The 15,368-nt window shown below is 45.6% G+C and overlaps 1 protein-coding gene across 1 annotated transcript in view; it reads right to left on the reverse strand.

Moving 5' to 3' along the window:
• dnah1 (dynein, axonemal, heavy chain 1) overlaps positions 1–15,368 on the reverse strand; it is a 233,924-nt gene that overhangs the window by 110,204 nt on the left and 108,352 nt on the right. Inside the window, exons 37-38 of the mRNA XM_078414367.1 lie at positions 7,861–8,015; positions 3,762–3,939 (exon numbers count right to left, since the gene is read on the reverse strand). Coding sequence (XP_078270493.1) covers positions 3,762–3,939; positions 7,861–8,015 — 333 coding nt within the window. The remainder of the gene's footprint in view (positions 1–3,761; positions 3,940–7,860; positions 8,016–15,368) is intronic.

Genomic DNA, 15,368 nt, shown 5'->3' on the forward strand with positions numbered 1-15,368 from the left:
AATTAAGTAGCTAAGGAATCATATTGCAAGCAAAAAGAGAATGGTAATGGGACGATAAGAAACAAAGATGATTCCAGAGGAGTTATAAATGTTAGTATTAGGCGCCAGGAGGAGCATGTTTAACTATTTTGGACACAGAAACATAGAAAATAGGTGCAGGAGGCCATTTGGCCCTTCGAGCCAGCACTGCCATTCATTGCGATTATGGCTGATCATCCACAATCAGTAACCTGTGCCTGCCTTCTTCCCATATCCCTTGATTCCACTAGCTCCTGGAGCTCTATCTAACTCTCTTTTAAATTCATCCAGTGAATTGGCCTCCACTGCCTTCTGTGGCAGAGAATTCCACAAATTCACAACTGTCTGGGTGAAAAGGTTTCTTCTCACCTCAGTTTTAAATGGCCTCCCCTTTATTCTTTGACTGTGGCCCCTGGTTCTGGACTCCCCCAACATTGGGAACATTTTTCCTGCATCTAGTTTGTCCAGTCCGTTTATAATTTTACACGTCTCGATAAGATCCCCTCTCATCCTTCCAAACTCCAGTGAATACAAGCCCAGTCTTTCCAATCTTTCCTCATATGACAGTCTCTCCATCCTAGGGATAAACCTCATGAACCTACGCTGCACTACCTCAATAGCAAGGACATCCTTTCTCAAATTAGGAGACCAAAACTGCACACAATACTCCAGATGTGGTCTCACCAGGCCCCTCTACAACTGCATAAGGACCTCTTTGCTCCTATACTCAAATCCTCTCGTTATGAAGGCCAACATGCCATTAGCTTTCTTCACTGCCTGCTATACTTGCACGCTTACCTTCAGTGACTTGCGTAAAGGGCACCAAGGTCCTGTTGCACTTCCCCTTAACCTAATCCGACACCATTGAGATAATAATCTGCCTCCTTGTTTTTGCCGCCAAAGTGAATAACCTCACATTTATCTGCAATATACTGCATCTGCCATGCGTCTGCCCACTCACTCAACTTGTCCAAGTCACCCTGCAAACTCCTAACATTCTCTTCGCAATTCACACTGCCACCCAGCTTTGTGTCATCTGCAAACTTGCTAGTGTTGCTTCTAATTCCATTATCCAAATCATTAATATATATTGTAAATAGTTGCAGCCCCAGCACCGAACCTGCGGCACTCCACTCGCCACTGCCTGCCATTCTGAAAAGGACCCGTTTATTCCTACTCTTTGCTTCCTGTCTGTCAACCAATTCTCTATCCATGTCCAATACCCTACCCCCAATACCATGTGCTTTAATTTTGCTCACCAACCTCCCGTGTGGGACCTTATCAAAGGCTTTCTGAAAGTCTAGATACACCACATCCACTGGCTCTCCCATCCATTTTACTTGTTACATCCTCTAAAAACTCCAGAAGATTAGTCAAGCAGGATTTCCCCTTCATAAATCCATGCTGACTTGGACCAATCCTTTTACTGCTATCCAAATGCGCCGTTATTACCTCCTTAATAATTGACTCCAGCATCTTCCCCACCACTGATGTCAGGCTAACTGGTCTATAATTCCCTGTTTTCTCTCTCGCTCCTTTCTTGAAAAGTGGGATAACATTAGCTACCCTAATCCACAGGAACTGATCCTGAATCTATTGAACATTGGAAAATGATCACCAATGTGTCCACTATTTCTAGAGCCACCTCCTTGAGTACCCTGGGATGCAGACCATCAGGCCCGAGGGATTTATCAGCCTTCAGTCCCAACAGTTTACCCAATACTATTTCTCGACTAATGCAAATTTCTGTCAGTTCCTCTGTCTCCCTAGATCCTCTGTCTTCCAGTACATCTGGAAGATTGTTTGTGTCTTCCTTTGTGAAGACAGATCCAAGATACCTGTTCAACTCTTTCGCCATTTCCTTGTTAGCCATAATAATTTAACCCGTTTCTGCCTTCCAGGAACCCACATTTGTCTTTACTAATCTTTTTCTCTTAACATACATAAAGAAGGTTTTACTGTCCTTCTTTATATTCTTGGCCAGCTTCCCCTCGTACTTCATCTTTTCAGCCTGTATTGCACTTTTTGCTACCTTCCACTGTCCTTTGAAAGTTGCCCAATCATCTGGCTTCCCGCTACTCTTTGCTATGTTATACATCTTTTCTTTTAGTTTTATTCCGTGTCTAACTTCCCTTGTCAGCCACGGTTGCCTCTTGCTCCCCTTAGAATCTTTCTTCCTCTTTGGAATGAAATGATCCTGCATCTTCTGGATTATGCCCAGAAATTCCTGCCATTGCTGTTCCACCGTCATTCCTGCTAGGATCCTTTTCCATTCATCTTTGGCCAGCTCCCCTCTCATGCCTTCATAGTCCCCTTTGTTCAACTGCAACACTGACATTCCTAGTTTAACCTACTTCCTCTCAAATTGCTGATTAAAACTAATCATATTATGGTCACTACCTCCAAGCAGTTCCTTTACCTTCAGTTCCATTATTAAATCTGGTTCATTGGACAATACTAAATCTAGAATTGCCTTCTCACTGGTAGGCTCTAGTACAAGCTGCTCTAAGAATCCATCTCAGAGGCACTCTACAAACTCCCTTTCTTGGGGCCAGAACCAACCTGATTTTCCCAGTCTCCCTGCATATTGAAACCCCCCATAACCACAGCGGCACTACCTTTGTTACATGCCAGTATTAACTCCTGCTGCAACTTACACCCTATATCTGGGCTACTGTTTGGGGGTCTGTAGATAACTCCCATTAGTGTCTTCTTACCTTTACAATTCCTCAACTCTATCCACAGTGACTCTACATCGCCAGTCCCTATGTCACCCCTTGCAAGGGACTGAATTTCACCCCTCACCAACAGAGCTATCCCACATCACTTTAGGAATAGGGCAGCACAGTGGCACAGCGGTAGAGCTGCTGCCTCACAGCACTGGAGTCCCAGGTTTAATCCTGACTATAGGCGTTGTCCGTGTGAGGTTTGTATGTTCTCCCTGTTACCATGTAGATTTTCTCCCATGCTCTGGTTTACTCCCACATTTCAAAGACATGCAGGTCTGTAGGTTAATTAGCTTCTGTAAATTGCCCCTACTATGTAGTGTGCAAAAGTGGGATAACATAGAACTAGTGTACGGGTATAGGTGGTCGGCGTGGACTCGGTGGGTCAAAGGGCCTTTTTCCATGCTGTATCTCTAAACTAAAGAATAAAAGGATATATTGGCATAATACCAGATCTTAATGACTTCAGTTAGGCTGAAGGCCAGAAGATCTGGAGTTGGTTCCCAAAGAGCAGATTTGAATGACGTTCATTATCACACAGGGTTCTGATATAGTTGTTAAATAATAACTATTTACACTGGCAGAAGGTTGATCATCAGAATTATTGTGATTGGCAAAATATTCAAATGCAATATGAGAATTAACGACAGACAGATGCAATGGGTTTAGTACCAAGTCTTCTGAGATATTCACCCCACCCACCCCGCGCCCCCCCACCCCACCCCCGCCCACCCTTCACCCTCAAAGTCAATATTAAGTTCGGTGAAGATACGACACAAAGAGCTGGCCAGTCTGAAGAAGGTCTCGGCCCGAAATGTCACCCATTCCTTCTCTCCAGAGATGCTGCCTGTCCCGCTGAGTTACTCCAGCTTTTTGTGTCTATCTTTGTTTTAAACCAGCATCTACAGTTCCTTCTTACACTTAAGGTCTCGGTGTTTTTGTTACTGTTCCCCATAATTATTTGATTACGACTTTCGAGTCTCTCTACAATTTGCATCATTCTTCATATTTATCTACCTCACTGAGTTTGATTATTTCTCCAGAGCTGAGGCATAGCTTCTTGTTATCATCCAAGACGGTGTTCATGTTTTCAATCCATACAGCATCTACTGGTCCATCAAACATGTACCATTTTTTCACTTGGTCAGTGGCTGCTGCTCCAATACGAATTAGTGATGATAAAATGCCATCCGTCCTGAGAAAAGGCAAAGAACAGTGTGTGTAGTACCTGGATGACATAACAGATATGTAATGGAAATTATTCCGTGGTTTACTATACATAAAGATTTTGTTTTAAAACTCTTTTCACGAACCAGTGAAACTCTGTTAGTTTCAGTAGTGGATAACTAGTTGAGAAGAGGAGAACTGCAGGAGATTCAAAAGCACCCATTAGTATTCCTGAATGACGGCTCCTGATGGTGCACAAAAGGAAGGCAAGCGCCAGTGGGGTGGCCTTTTGGGAGCGGCCATATATTGGGAGCGGCCATATTGGACGAGGGTTCCATCTGAGGGAAAGCATAGCGACTTTGACGTGAAACTTTGGTGAGGAGGCTGAGCGACGGTGTTGGCAGGAAAAGGAAAGGTCTGTTTTTGTATCTCTTCCTTGGTCTTAATGTATTAAGGATGGCATCCATCCATCCATCTATCTATCCATCTATCTATCTATCTATAAAACTCTCGGTTTGTTTGTGTGTATATGTTTATGTGTTTATGTGTATACCACGCCCTCTACAGAGCGAAAACGGTACACGATTGCGCGACAATTTTAAGCCCACCTTACTCACCATTGACCTGGGATTCAAATGAATGTTAATTTTTTTTTAAATTCCACAATTTAATCTTTCAAAATCTATTTTTTATGCTAAAAAAAATCACTTTTCTATCTCTTTAGTAGTCACCCACGTATGACATCACAATGGAAAGTCCAAGTCCGTGCCTGCCATTCGCCGTCACGCGTGTATGATGTCACAATGGGTAACCAACGTGTCCGCGCCTGCGCAGTTGTGGGATGGAGTGGGTGAGTGGGGGAGGAGGGGGAGGGAGGGGGGTGGAGTGGGTAAGGGGGAGGGGGGATGGAGTGTGTGGGGGGAAGGGGGATTGAGTGGTGGGAGGGAAGGGGGATTGAGTGGGTGAGTGAGGGGGAATGGAGTGGGTGCGTGGGGGGAAAGAGAGGGGATGGAGTGGGTGAGGGAGGGGAGGGAGGTTGGAGTGGATGATTGCGGGGGAGGAGGATGGTGAGTGGGGTGAGGGGGATGGAGTGTGTGAGTGGGGGGTGGAGGGGGTGAGTGGGGTGGAGTGCCGGAGAGCCCCTAAGAGTGGAGGGGGGGAGTGAGACGGGGATAAGTGGGGTTGAGGGGCGATGGTGGGTGAGTGGGGTGGATGGGGTGGAAAGGGGCGTTGAGGGAGGATGGAGTGGGTGAGTGGGGGGGGGGGAGGAGCAGTGGGGGAGTGAGTGAGGGAAGGGTGCTACACCAATGCAGGAGCTTTGGGCCCAACGGATGGCTGCCAGATCCACGCTTGCGTGGTTGGGGGACCGTTGCCATTTTGTGTGCATCTCCGGCGCGTGCGCCGTTGGTGGAGGGTTGCAATTTTGTGTTCAACTCCGACCTCCCGCTCGACGCCCGATTGCTCAGGATCTCACGTGGGGGCAACGCTGGTGCTCCCCGCTCCGATTGGTCACCGGCGTGTTCTGATTTGCTCCTGCCGCTCACTCCCACATGGAGTCCATTGATTGGCTACAACCTCCCGCTCGACGCCCGATTGGCCCATGTCCCCACATGAAGGGAACGCCGATGCTCCCCGCTCTGATGGTCGCCGGCGCATCCTCATTTGCTCCTGCCGCTCACCCTTATGTGGGGACCATTGATTGACTCCGACCTCCTGCTCGACACCCGATTGGTCCGGATCCCACGTGGGGAGAGTGCTGTCGCTACCCACTCTGATTGGTCGCTGGTAAATCATGATTTCCTCTTGCCGCTCACCCCTACGTGGGGTCCATTGATTGGCTAAGACCTCCCACTCGACGTTGGGTCGAATGATTGGCTCAGACCTCTCGCTTGACGTCTGATTGGTCCGAGTTCCACGTGGGGGGGTGGGGGTGGGTGCGGTTTCTTCCTGCTCAAAGCAACTGCTGTCGCAGTCGAGCTGACACTGTTGCTGAAAGAGAGCACAGTCTCGAGGATCTCCAAGAGAGGATTTTAACCATAAAAAGCAAAAACATTCCAGATTAGATTTATTTTATTTTAAAGAAAAAAAAGGCATTTATTTTATCGCGATTTTCCCATGTCACGAATGGGAACCCAAAGAGGAATGGGCCTAAAGCGTCTAAATGGTCTAGTCTATATAATAAACTTTTGTTTGTTTCTTTGTTTGCTCCCTGAACTACAGCCAGAACAGTACACGATAGCGCGACAATTTTAGGCCCACCTTACTCATTGTCGTTCCTTTGGTGCTAATGGAAGAAGTTTCATTAAAATCGGTGTTATATTTTTAAAGTTATTCACATTTTAAAGTTTAAATCTATCTCCCAGTGAGGGAGGGAGTGGAGGGAGGGATGAGGGGAGGAGGATGGGGAGTTGAGGGGGATGGGCGGAGGGGAAGATGGGAGGGGGAGGGGGGGTGGAGGGGAGGGGGTGAGGGTGTTGCACCAATGCAGGAGAGGTTTGGGCCCAACGGGTCCACTTGGTCTAGTATATATATATATATATATATATATATATATATATATATATATACAAGATGAGAGTTTTAGTTATATTATAATTATATATATATATATATAAATATATCTAATATAATATAACTAAAACTCTCATCTTGTATATTTTTGGATTTGTGTGTTTGTGAATATATTTGTTTTAGAAATACAGCCAAAACTGCACACGAACGCGCAACAATTTTAGGCCCACCTTACTCACCATTGTCCTGGGGTTCAGATGTTATATTTTTAAAGTTTTCACTTTTAAAACTTAAAAAATCACTTAAAAAAAATCACTTCTTCATTTTACCCTGACCATCAGCCGCATTCAACATCACAATGAGAAACCAACAGCCACCCGGCCAATGAGGGTCGAGAGCGGGACGGGATCTGACCAATGGGAGCTCGGAGGAAGGTGCGGACCCGCCCAAGTTCTCATCCGTCTCCTCCAGCGCCGTTTCAACTGACGGTGTCATCCAGTCACCGCTCCCGCCCGGCCCCAGCGCCCCGGACCACCACCGGACTACAATCCCCAGCGGGCAGCGAGGCACACATACACACACACACATTCAGGGTAATAGCAGCTTCTTCTCCTCCTCCCGTGTCTCCTCCGCCACCCGCTTCAACTGTTGGCGTCGTCGACGACTCCAACAACAATTGCAGCCGCTCTCCTTCTTCTCCTCCTCCTCCCGCTCCGCCATCTTGTGCGTGCCTTCCACCACCGTGCTGCCCGCTAGGAGGTTTAGTCCACACTCCCACCCGGTCCCAGCGCACCGGACTACGACCCCCCAGTGGGCAGCATGACACAAACACATACACACCTCCAGGGTAATAGCAGCTTCGTCTCCTCCTCCCGCATTTCTTCCAGCGCCCGCTTCAACCAACAGCATCATCACCATGGGAGAAGATCCGCGCAGTTGGGAGCTCGGAGGGGAGCAGGAACTGCCCGAGTGACGGGAGTGGTGGTCAATCAGGGGGGGGGGAGGAGGGGGAGGAGAGCTCTCCTGCTGCTGCCTGCCCGGGGGGGTGAGTGGCTCCCTCCTCTTTCCTCTCCCCCCTCGCCCACCCCCGGCCCTGGGAGAGTTTTAAGGGGGGTTGAGGGGGGATGGACTGGGTGAGTGGGTGAGTCGGGGGGGGGAGGGGAGGGTTCCAGACCAATGCAGGACAGCTTTAGGCCTTTTCTAGTATTAATTATTAATGTGATATATATAAATTTTAGGCCTTTTCTAGTATTAATTATTAATGTAATATATATTATTTTTATAATCCCATCTTGTTGGGATTGTACTATAATCCCCCACAGGAATTAGAGGAACAAATATGTCGGGAGATCATCAGCAGCTGCAAGATTAATAGGGTTTCTAAATCCGTACTTATTTTACTCCATGAGAAGGACTTAAAGGAACCAATTGTACTTACCATTCATGAGTTAAAACATCAAATTCCCCATACAACTGACCCATTGTGATAGACTTGGGGTTGAGAATAAACACAGAGACTTTTTCATATTTTTCGCCGCTGACTGATTTTTTCCCCTTTAAAGCTGTCAGCGCTTCTGCTAAGACTTCATAACACTAGGCAAAGAGAGAACAAATTAGATGTATCACCTCAATGTTCTAAAGGATCTCTACTATTACTAAAGTAAAATAGATGTCAATTTATGGTGATTTTAAAGAGATGGCACCAAATAGTATTCAGTCATGGCAGATGGTTAGATAAAAGGACAAAAATTGTGAGATGAGGAGATAAGGATAGAAGAGGTGCAAATTGTGAAGCCAGACGAAAAAATATAGCTGAAAGAGGACAGGGAGGCATGTGGCCTTACTTTGGCAGTAGAGTAGGTCCAGGACAGATAGGTCAGTATGGGAATGGGAAGGAAAGTTAAAATGATAAGCAACCTAGAGATCCAACCGGCCTTGGCAAACTGAGCGCAGTGAAATGGTCTCCTAGTCTATATTTGTCTTGCCAATGCAATGCAATGAATCCAGCAGACCTTGGCTCAGCAGCACCTCTTCTAATCTCATCTACTGCATTTGATGTTCTTCCTTTACTTCCGAATTAGAGCGGCACGGTGACTCAGGGGTAGATCTGATGCCTTACGGCGCTGACAGCACCAGAGACCCAGGTCCACTCTTCCTGTTCACCATCTACACCTTGGACTTCAGATATAACTCGGTCTCCAGCCACCTGCAGAGATTTTCAGATGACTCTGCAATTGTGGGCTGCATCAGTGAAGGGAGGGAAGCTGAATAAATGCAGTCAACAACTTTGTTGAGTGGTGTGGGCTGAATCACCTGCAGCTCAACACCGACAAGACTAAGGAGTTAATGGTGGACTTTAGGAGGAGAAGAATACCCCTGTCCCCTGTCTTCATCAATGGTGTGGATGTGCAGTTTAGCAGAGAGTACAAATACCTTGGAGTGTATCTGGACAGTTAACTGGACATGGTCCTGTACAAGAAGGGACAGAGCCACCTGTACTTTTTGAGAAGGCTCCACTCCTTCAACCTCAGTGAGATGCTGCAGATGTTCTACCAATTGGTGGTAGCCAGTGCCATCTTCTTCGTTGCCATGTATTGGGGCAGCAGGGCGAAGGCTGCGGACGTTAATAGGATCAACAAACATTTGGAAGGCTGGCTCCATCCTGGGGGTGGAGTGGGATTCATGGGAGGTGGTCTTGGAGGGGAGGATGCTCCTCAAACTGCGGAGCATCCTGGACATACAGCTCACCCCCTCCATGACACAATGTTCAACCTGAAGAGTACCTTCAGCAACAGATTGCTTCTGCCAAGATGTAGGACAGGAAGCCACTGGAAATCCTTCTTCCTTGTGGCTATCAAACTGTACATCTCCTCCTCCTTCTGTGGTGGGGAAGAATGAGACTAACACCCCCCCCCCCCCCCCCAATCTTTGCACATCCCAAATCCTTTCCACTCATCATTTAAATTTCATGTTTCATGGATTTTGTGTTTTTATGACTGTTGGGAGATCAATTTCCCTCCTGGAATAAATAGCTTTCTATCATATCATATCGTATCATATCATTCGATCCTAACTACAGGGTTGTCAGCATGGTGTTTGTACGTTCTCTCCGTGACCATGTTGGTTTTCTCTGAGATTTTCGGTTTCTTCCCACACTCCAAAGATTTACAGGTTTGTACGTTAATTTGCTTGGTATAAATGTGAAAACTGTCCCTAACGTGTGTCGGATAGTGCTAATGTGCAGGGAACGCTGGTCGGTGCGGACTCAGTCAGCCGAAGGGCCTGTTTCCGCACTGAATCTCTAAACTAAACATCGGCGAGACCAGGCTTAGACTAGGCGACCATTTTGTGGAACACTTGCACTCGGTCCGCGAAGGTCTGCTGGATCTCCCGGTAACTGTCCTCCCCATTCTCATACTGACTTTTGTGTTCTGGACATTCTCTAGTGTCAGAGTGAGGCCACACTCAAACTGAAGGAAGAGCATCTCATATGCTTGGGTAGCTTACAATCTAACAGTATGAACATTGAATTCTCAATTTTTGATAACTAATTTAAAAACAGCTCCCATCCCCTTTAACCCCCCTTTTTCCCCACTCTCTTCCTTGTGGTTCACCTGGATTTGCACCAATTTCTGCCCTTCACCCTACCCCCTTCCCCTTCCACCTATATTCCTTCCTCTGGCTGCACAATTTGCACCATTCCTATCCCTATCTCCTTATCTCACACATTTTATCTTTTAATCTCTGGTATGTCCAAACATCTGCCAATAACCTCCCCCCCTCCCCCCCTCCCCCCTCATCTGTCTCCACCTATCACTGTCAACCTGGTCAGGCCTTGTCCTGCTTTTCCTCTCTTCCAGCTTTCTCCTCCTCACCACAATGTCTGAAGAAGGGTTCTGACTCGAAACGTCACCTATCCATGGTCTCCAGAGATGCGGCCTGATCTGCTGAGTTTCTCCTGCACTTTGTGCCTTTTTTATATATCCTCTAATGTTTTGTGTGGATACATTTCAAGGTGCTGCTATAAGAATCGTGTTCATAACATAGGGACTTGTCTGTTACCAGCATTGAAACATATATTTTGGAGGTAGCAGAAAGGCTGAATGAGGAAATGGGATCTGGGTGAGGCACATAGAATTAATGAGATGTTGCAGAGTGACGTTACAGGTCCACTACCCAAAGCAAGGAGAAATATTCCTATATCCCAAGGTAGAACCACGCAATTTTAAAGTCTAATGCAAAGACAAGTTCAAATAACTTAAGTCAGGAAGGATATTGTATGATGGGGCATATTCTAAAATTTTCTGGTGATATTAAAAATATTACATTTGGTAGGTAAGTAATGGGCCTGTCCCACTACCCCTCTGAGATCTCTGGAGTCCTCTAATTCTGATCTCTGGTGCATTGTCAGTTTTAACTGTTTCACCATTGGCATCCAAAGGTGATCTCCTTCAACATCTCCAATTGCCACACCCCACTCTTCCTTTAAGATCTCTTTAAACCACGACCATGGTTAACTGAACATACAAAGTGCTGGAGTAACAGTGGATCAGGCAATTTGGAAGGAATGGTGATGAATGGAACGTGAAGGAAGGAAGGAAAGGAATGGATGGAAGGATGGTGATGTTTTGGGTCAGGAACCTTCTTCAGACTGATTGAAGTAAGGGGAAGATATCTGGAAAAGAAGTTGGGGTAGGACAAAGCCTGGTAATTAGTTTAGTTTAGTTTAGAGATACAGATCTGAAACAGGCCCTTCAGCCCACCTAGTCAGCACCGTCCAGCGATCCCTACACACTAACACTATCCTACACACACTCAGGACAATTTCAGATAGTTCCTCTGTTAGTTCAGATAACTGTTAGTTCCTCTGTTAGTTCAGATAGTTCAGATAACCAGATAGTTCCTCTGTCCCTCTCTTTCCCCTCCCAGTCCCAGTTCTCCCACAAGTCTTCCTGTCTCCTACTACATCCTATTTTTGTCCCGCCCCCTCCCCTGACATCAGTCTGAAGAAGGGTCTCGACCCGAAACATCACCCATTCCTTCTCTCCAGAGATGCTGCCTGACCCGCTGAGTTAGTCCAGCATTTTGTGTCTACCTCAGGACAATTTACAACTGTACCAAGCCATTTACCTACAAACTCTGCCTTTGGAGTGTGGGAGGATACCAGAGATCCCAGAGAAAACCCACACAGGTCACAGGGAGATCGTACAGACTCTGTACAGACAGCACCCATAGTCAGGATTAAACCTGGGTTCTTGGAGCTGTAGGGCAGTAACTCTACCTCTGCACTATCAACCTATTGATATGAGTTGATATCATGTGGATCATAATAAGTGATAGTAGAATTAGGCCATTTGGCCCATCAAGTCTGCTCTGCCATTCAATCATGGTTGATCTATCTCTCCCTCCTAACTCCATTCTCCTGCCTTCTCCCCATGACCTCTGACATCCGTACTAATCAAGAATCTATCTATTTCTGCCTTAAATATATCCACTAACTTTACCTCCACAGCCTTGTGGCAAAGAATTCCACAGATTCACCACCCTCTGACTAAAGAAATTCCTCCTCATCTCCTACCGAAAAGAACGTCCTTTAATTCTGAGGCTATGACCTCTTGTCCTCGACTCTACCGCTAGTGGAAACATCCTCTCCGCATTCACTCTATCCAAGCCTTTCACTATTTTGTACGTTTCAATGAGGTCCCCCTCATTCTTTTAAACTCCAGCAAATACAGTTTAGGCCCTGTGCAGTCAAACTATCATCATATGTTAACCTACTAATTCCTGGGATCATTCTTGTAAACCTCCTCTGGACCCTCTCCAGAGCCAGCACATCCTTCCTCAGATATGGTGCCCAAAATTGCTCGTAATATTCCAAATGCTGCCTGACTAGCACCTTATAGAGCCTATGCATTACATCCCTTAGGACATAGGTGAGTAGGTTTTGATTAGCAGATGGATGGGTGTCCAGAGACAAAAGGATGTCAGATAAGAAGCGAAGAGGAGGGAAATGTAAAGCGAGAGAAAGGAATATAGGTGGAAGAGGGGCATGAGGAAAAGAAGGAAAGTGGGATGTGCACAGAAAAAACAGAGGCGGAAGGGGAAGGTGTTATTTAAAATCTGGGAATTCAATTTTCTTACTAAAAGGTTGTAAGCTGCCCAAGCGTTGGTCTTCCAGTTTACATTTGGCCTCACTCTGGCAACAGAGGAGACCCAGGACAGAAAGCCCCATGCGTAATGGGAAGGTTGTTAAAATGGTTAGCAACCAGGAGATTACACATGTCTTGGCAGATGAAGCATATGTGTTTGGTGAAATGGTCGCTTAATCTACGCTTTGTCCTGCCAATGTAATGAAGGAGACATTGAAAGCACTGAATGAGGTAGATGCACTTTGAAGAAGTGCGTACAAACATTTGTCGCACCTGGAAGGGCTGCTGAGGTCCTTAGATGGAGGTAAGGGAGGAAATGTAGGAACAGGTGTTACATCTCCTGCAGTTGCAGGGGAAAGTACCTGGAGAGTCAGTGGATTGGGTGGGGGGATGAGCGAACCATGGAGTTGCAGAGGAAGTGGTCTCTGTGGAAAGTGGATTGGGGTGGAGATGGGATGATGTGACTGGTGATGGTATTGTGTTGAAGGTGGTGGAAATGTCAGAGAATTATGTTGTTGCAGAGGCAAGTCGGGTGAAAGGTGAAGACCAGGGGAACTCGATCCCCGTTTCATCTGGGGGGAGGGGGAGCAGATGTCTCCACAATCAACCTATGTGACTTCAAGCCCAATTTTTTGAAAACTACCTTTGTTTGTACAACTGTAAGAGAAAACAGTTTCTCCACATTAACCTTTTCGAATTATATAGCTCTACAATAATACAATAATCCAAAATAGGAAAATATTGATACATTAAAATCCGTTTTTTTCAACCATGGTCCCCTGTACCCATTTTAAACAATAGCTCTGCAAATAGGTAGTAGAACCATCTAAAATTTCACAACTTGACTGCACATATGATTTGCTTAATGTAATTCTTAGGACATAGAACAGTCAGTGTAAAACCAGGCCTTTTGGCCCACAATGTGAGAGCCAACCATGATGCCAATCTAAAATGATCCCATCTCTCTACATAAAGTCCATATCCCATTGTTTCTTGCTTGGTCGTGTGTCTGTCTAAATGATGTTATTGATTCTTAAAATGATGTTATTGATTCTGTCTCTACCACTTCCCCTGGATGTATATTCCAGACACCTAGCATCCTTCTGAATAAAATAAATACCTCACAAATCTCTTGTACACCTGTCCTCTAGTATTTAACATTATCACTACCTACACCATCCATGCCTCTCATAATTATATATACTTCTATCAGGTCACTCCTCATCTCTGACATTCCAGCAAGACAATCCCAAATTTGTCCAACCGTTCCATCTATCTGATATTCTCCAATCCAGTCAATATCCTTCTGCCACCTTCTTGTAATGCGGCAACCAGAACTGAACACAATACTCCAAATGTGGCCTAACCAAAACTTTATACAGCTGCAACATCCGAGAATCACAGAGCTATACAGCATGGAATCAGGCTCTTCAGCCCACCTTGGCAATGCCGACCAAGTTGGCATTCTGGGGTTGTCCCAACATCCTGCTTTTTTTGGTCCATATCTCTCTAAATTCTTCCTATCAATATATCTGTGCAAATGACTTTTTAAAGTTGTGACTATTCAGTTCTATAACTTCTTCTGGCAGCTCATTCCAGATGTAGACCACCTTCTGAGTGAAAAGGTTGCCCAATAGGTCCCTCTTAAATACCTCCCTTTTCACCTAAATCGATGCCCTTTGGTTTTAAAATCATCAACCCTGGGAAAAAAACAATGAGCGTTCACTTTATCCGTATTCCTCATGATCTTGTACACCCCAACACGATCACCCCAGCCTCCTACACTCTAAAGATAAAAAGTCCCAGCCTATCCAACCTCTCTCTGTAACTCATGACCTTAAGCCCAGGCAACATTCTGATGAATCTCATCTGCACCATTTCCAACTTAAAGACTACAGCTGGGCGACCATAATTGCACACAGTAAATCTCTTAACATGTGAGTAATGCTTTCTTCATGTCTGTGTTTTTTTAATCTACTTTTCTAGATTGAGGTTCATGATGAGGTATTGGCAAGATTAAATGATATTTAGTTACACTTTCCTAGAGACATACTGCAATGCTATCTTAAGTGGGTAAGAGGAGCAGCACAATATACAGCCCACTATGAACATTAAGATACAGACACAAAGGTGTTTCCAAAACTTCCATTGATGGTTTGATGGCTAAAGTTAGAAACATAGAAAAAACATAGAAAAATAGGTGCAGGAGGAGGCCATTCGGTCCTTCGAGCCAGCACCGCCATTCATGGCTGATCATCCAAAATCAGTACCCCGTTCCTGCTTTTTCCCCATACCCTTTGATTCCTTTAGCCCTAAGAGCTAAATCTAACTCTCTTGAAAACATCCAGTGAATTGGCCTCCACTGCCTTCTGTGGCAGAGAATTCCACAGATTCACAACTCTCTGAGTGAAAGTTTTTCCTCATCTCAGTCCTAAATGGCCTACCCCTTATTCTTAAACTGTGACCCCTGGGTCTGGACTCCCCCAACATCAGGAACATTTTTTCTGTGTGTTGCCTGTCCAACCCCTTATGAATTTTACATGTTTCTATAAGATCCCCTGTCATCCTTCTAAATTCCAGTGAATACAAGCCCAGTCAATCCATTCTTTCATCATATGTTAGTCCTGCCATCCCGGGAATTAACCTGGTGAACCTATGCTGCACTTCCTCAATAGCAATAATGTCCTTCCTCAAATTAGGAGACCAAAACTGCACACAATACTTACTCTATGTGCGGTCTCACCAGGGCCCTATACAACTGCAGTAGGACCTCCTTGCTCCTAAACTCGAATCCTCT

The sequence above is a fragment of the Rhinoraja longicauda genome, chromosome 17 (assembly GCF_053455715.1).
Source record: "Rhinoraja longicauda isolate Sanriku21f chromosome 17, sRhiLon1.1, whole genome shotgun sequence".
Taxonomy (NCBI): Eukaryota; Metazoa; Chordata; class Chondrichthyes; order Rajiformes; family Arhynchobatidae; genus Rhinoraja; species Rhinoraja longicauda.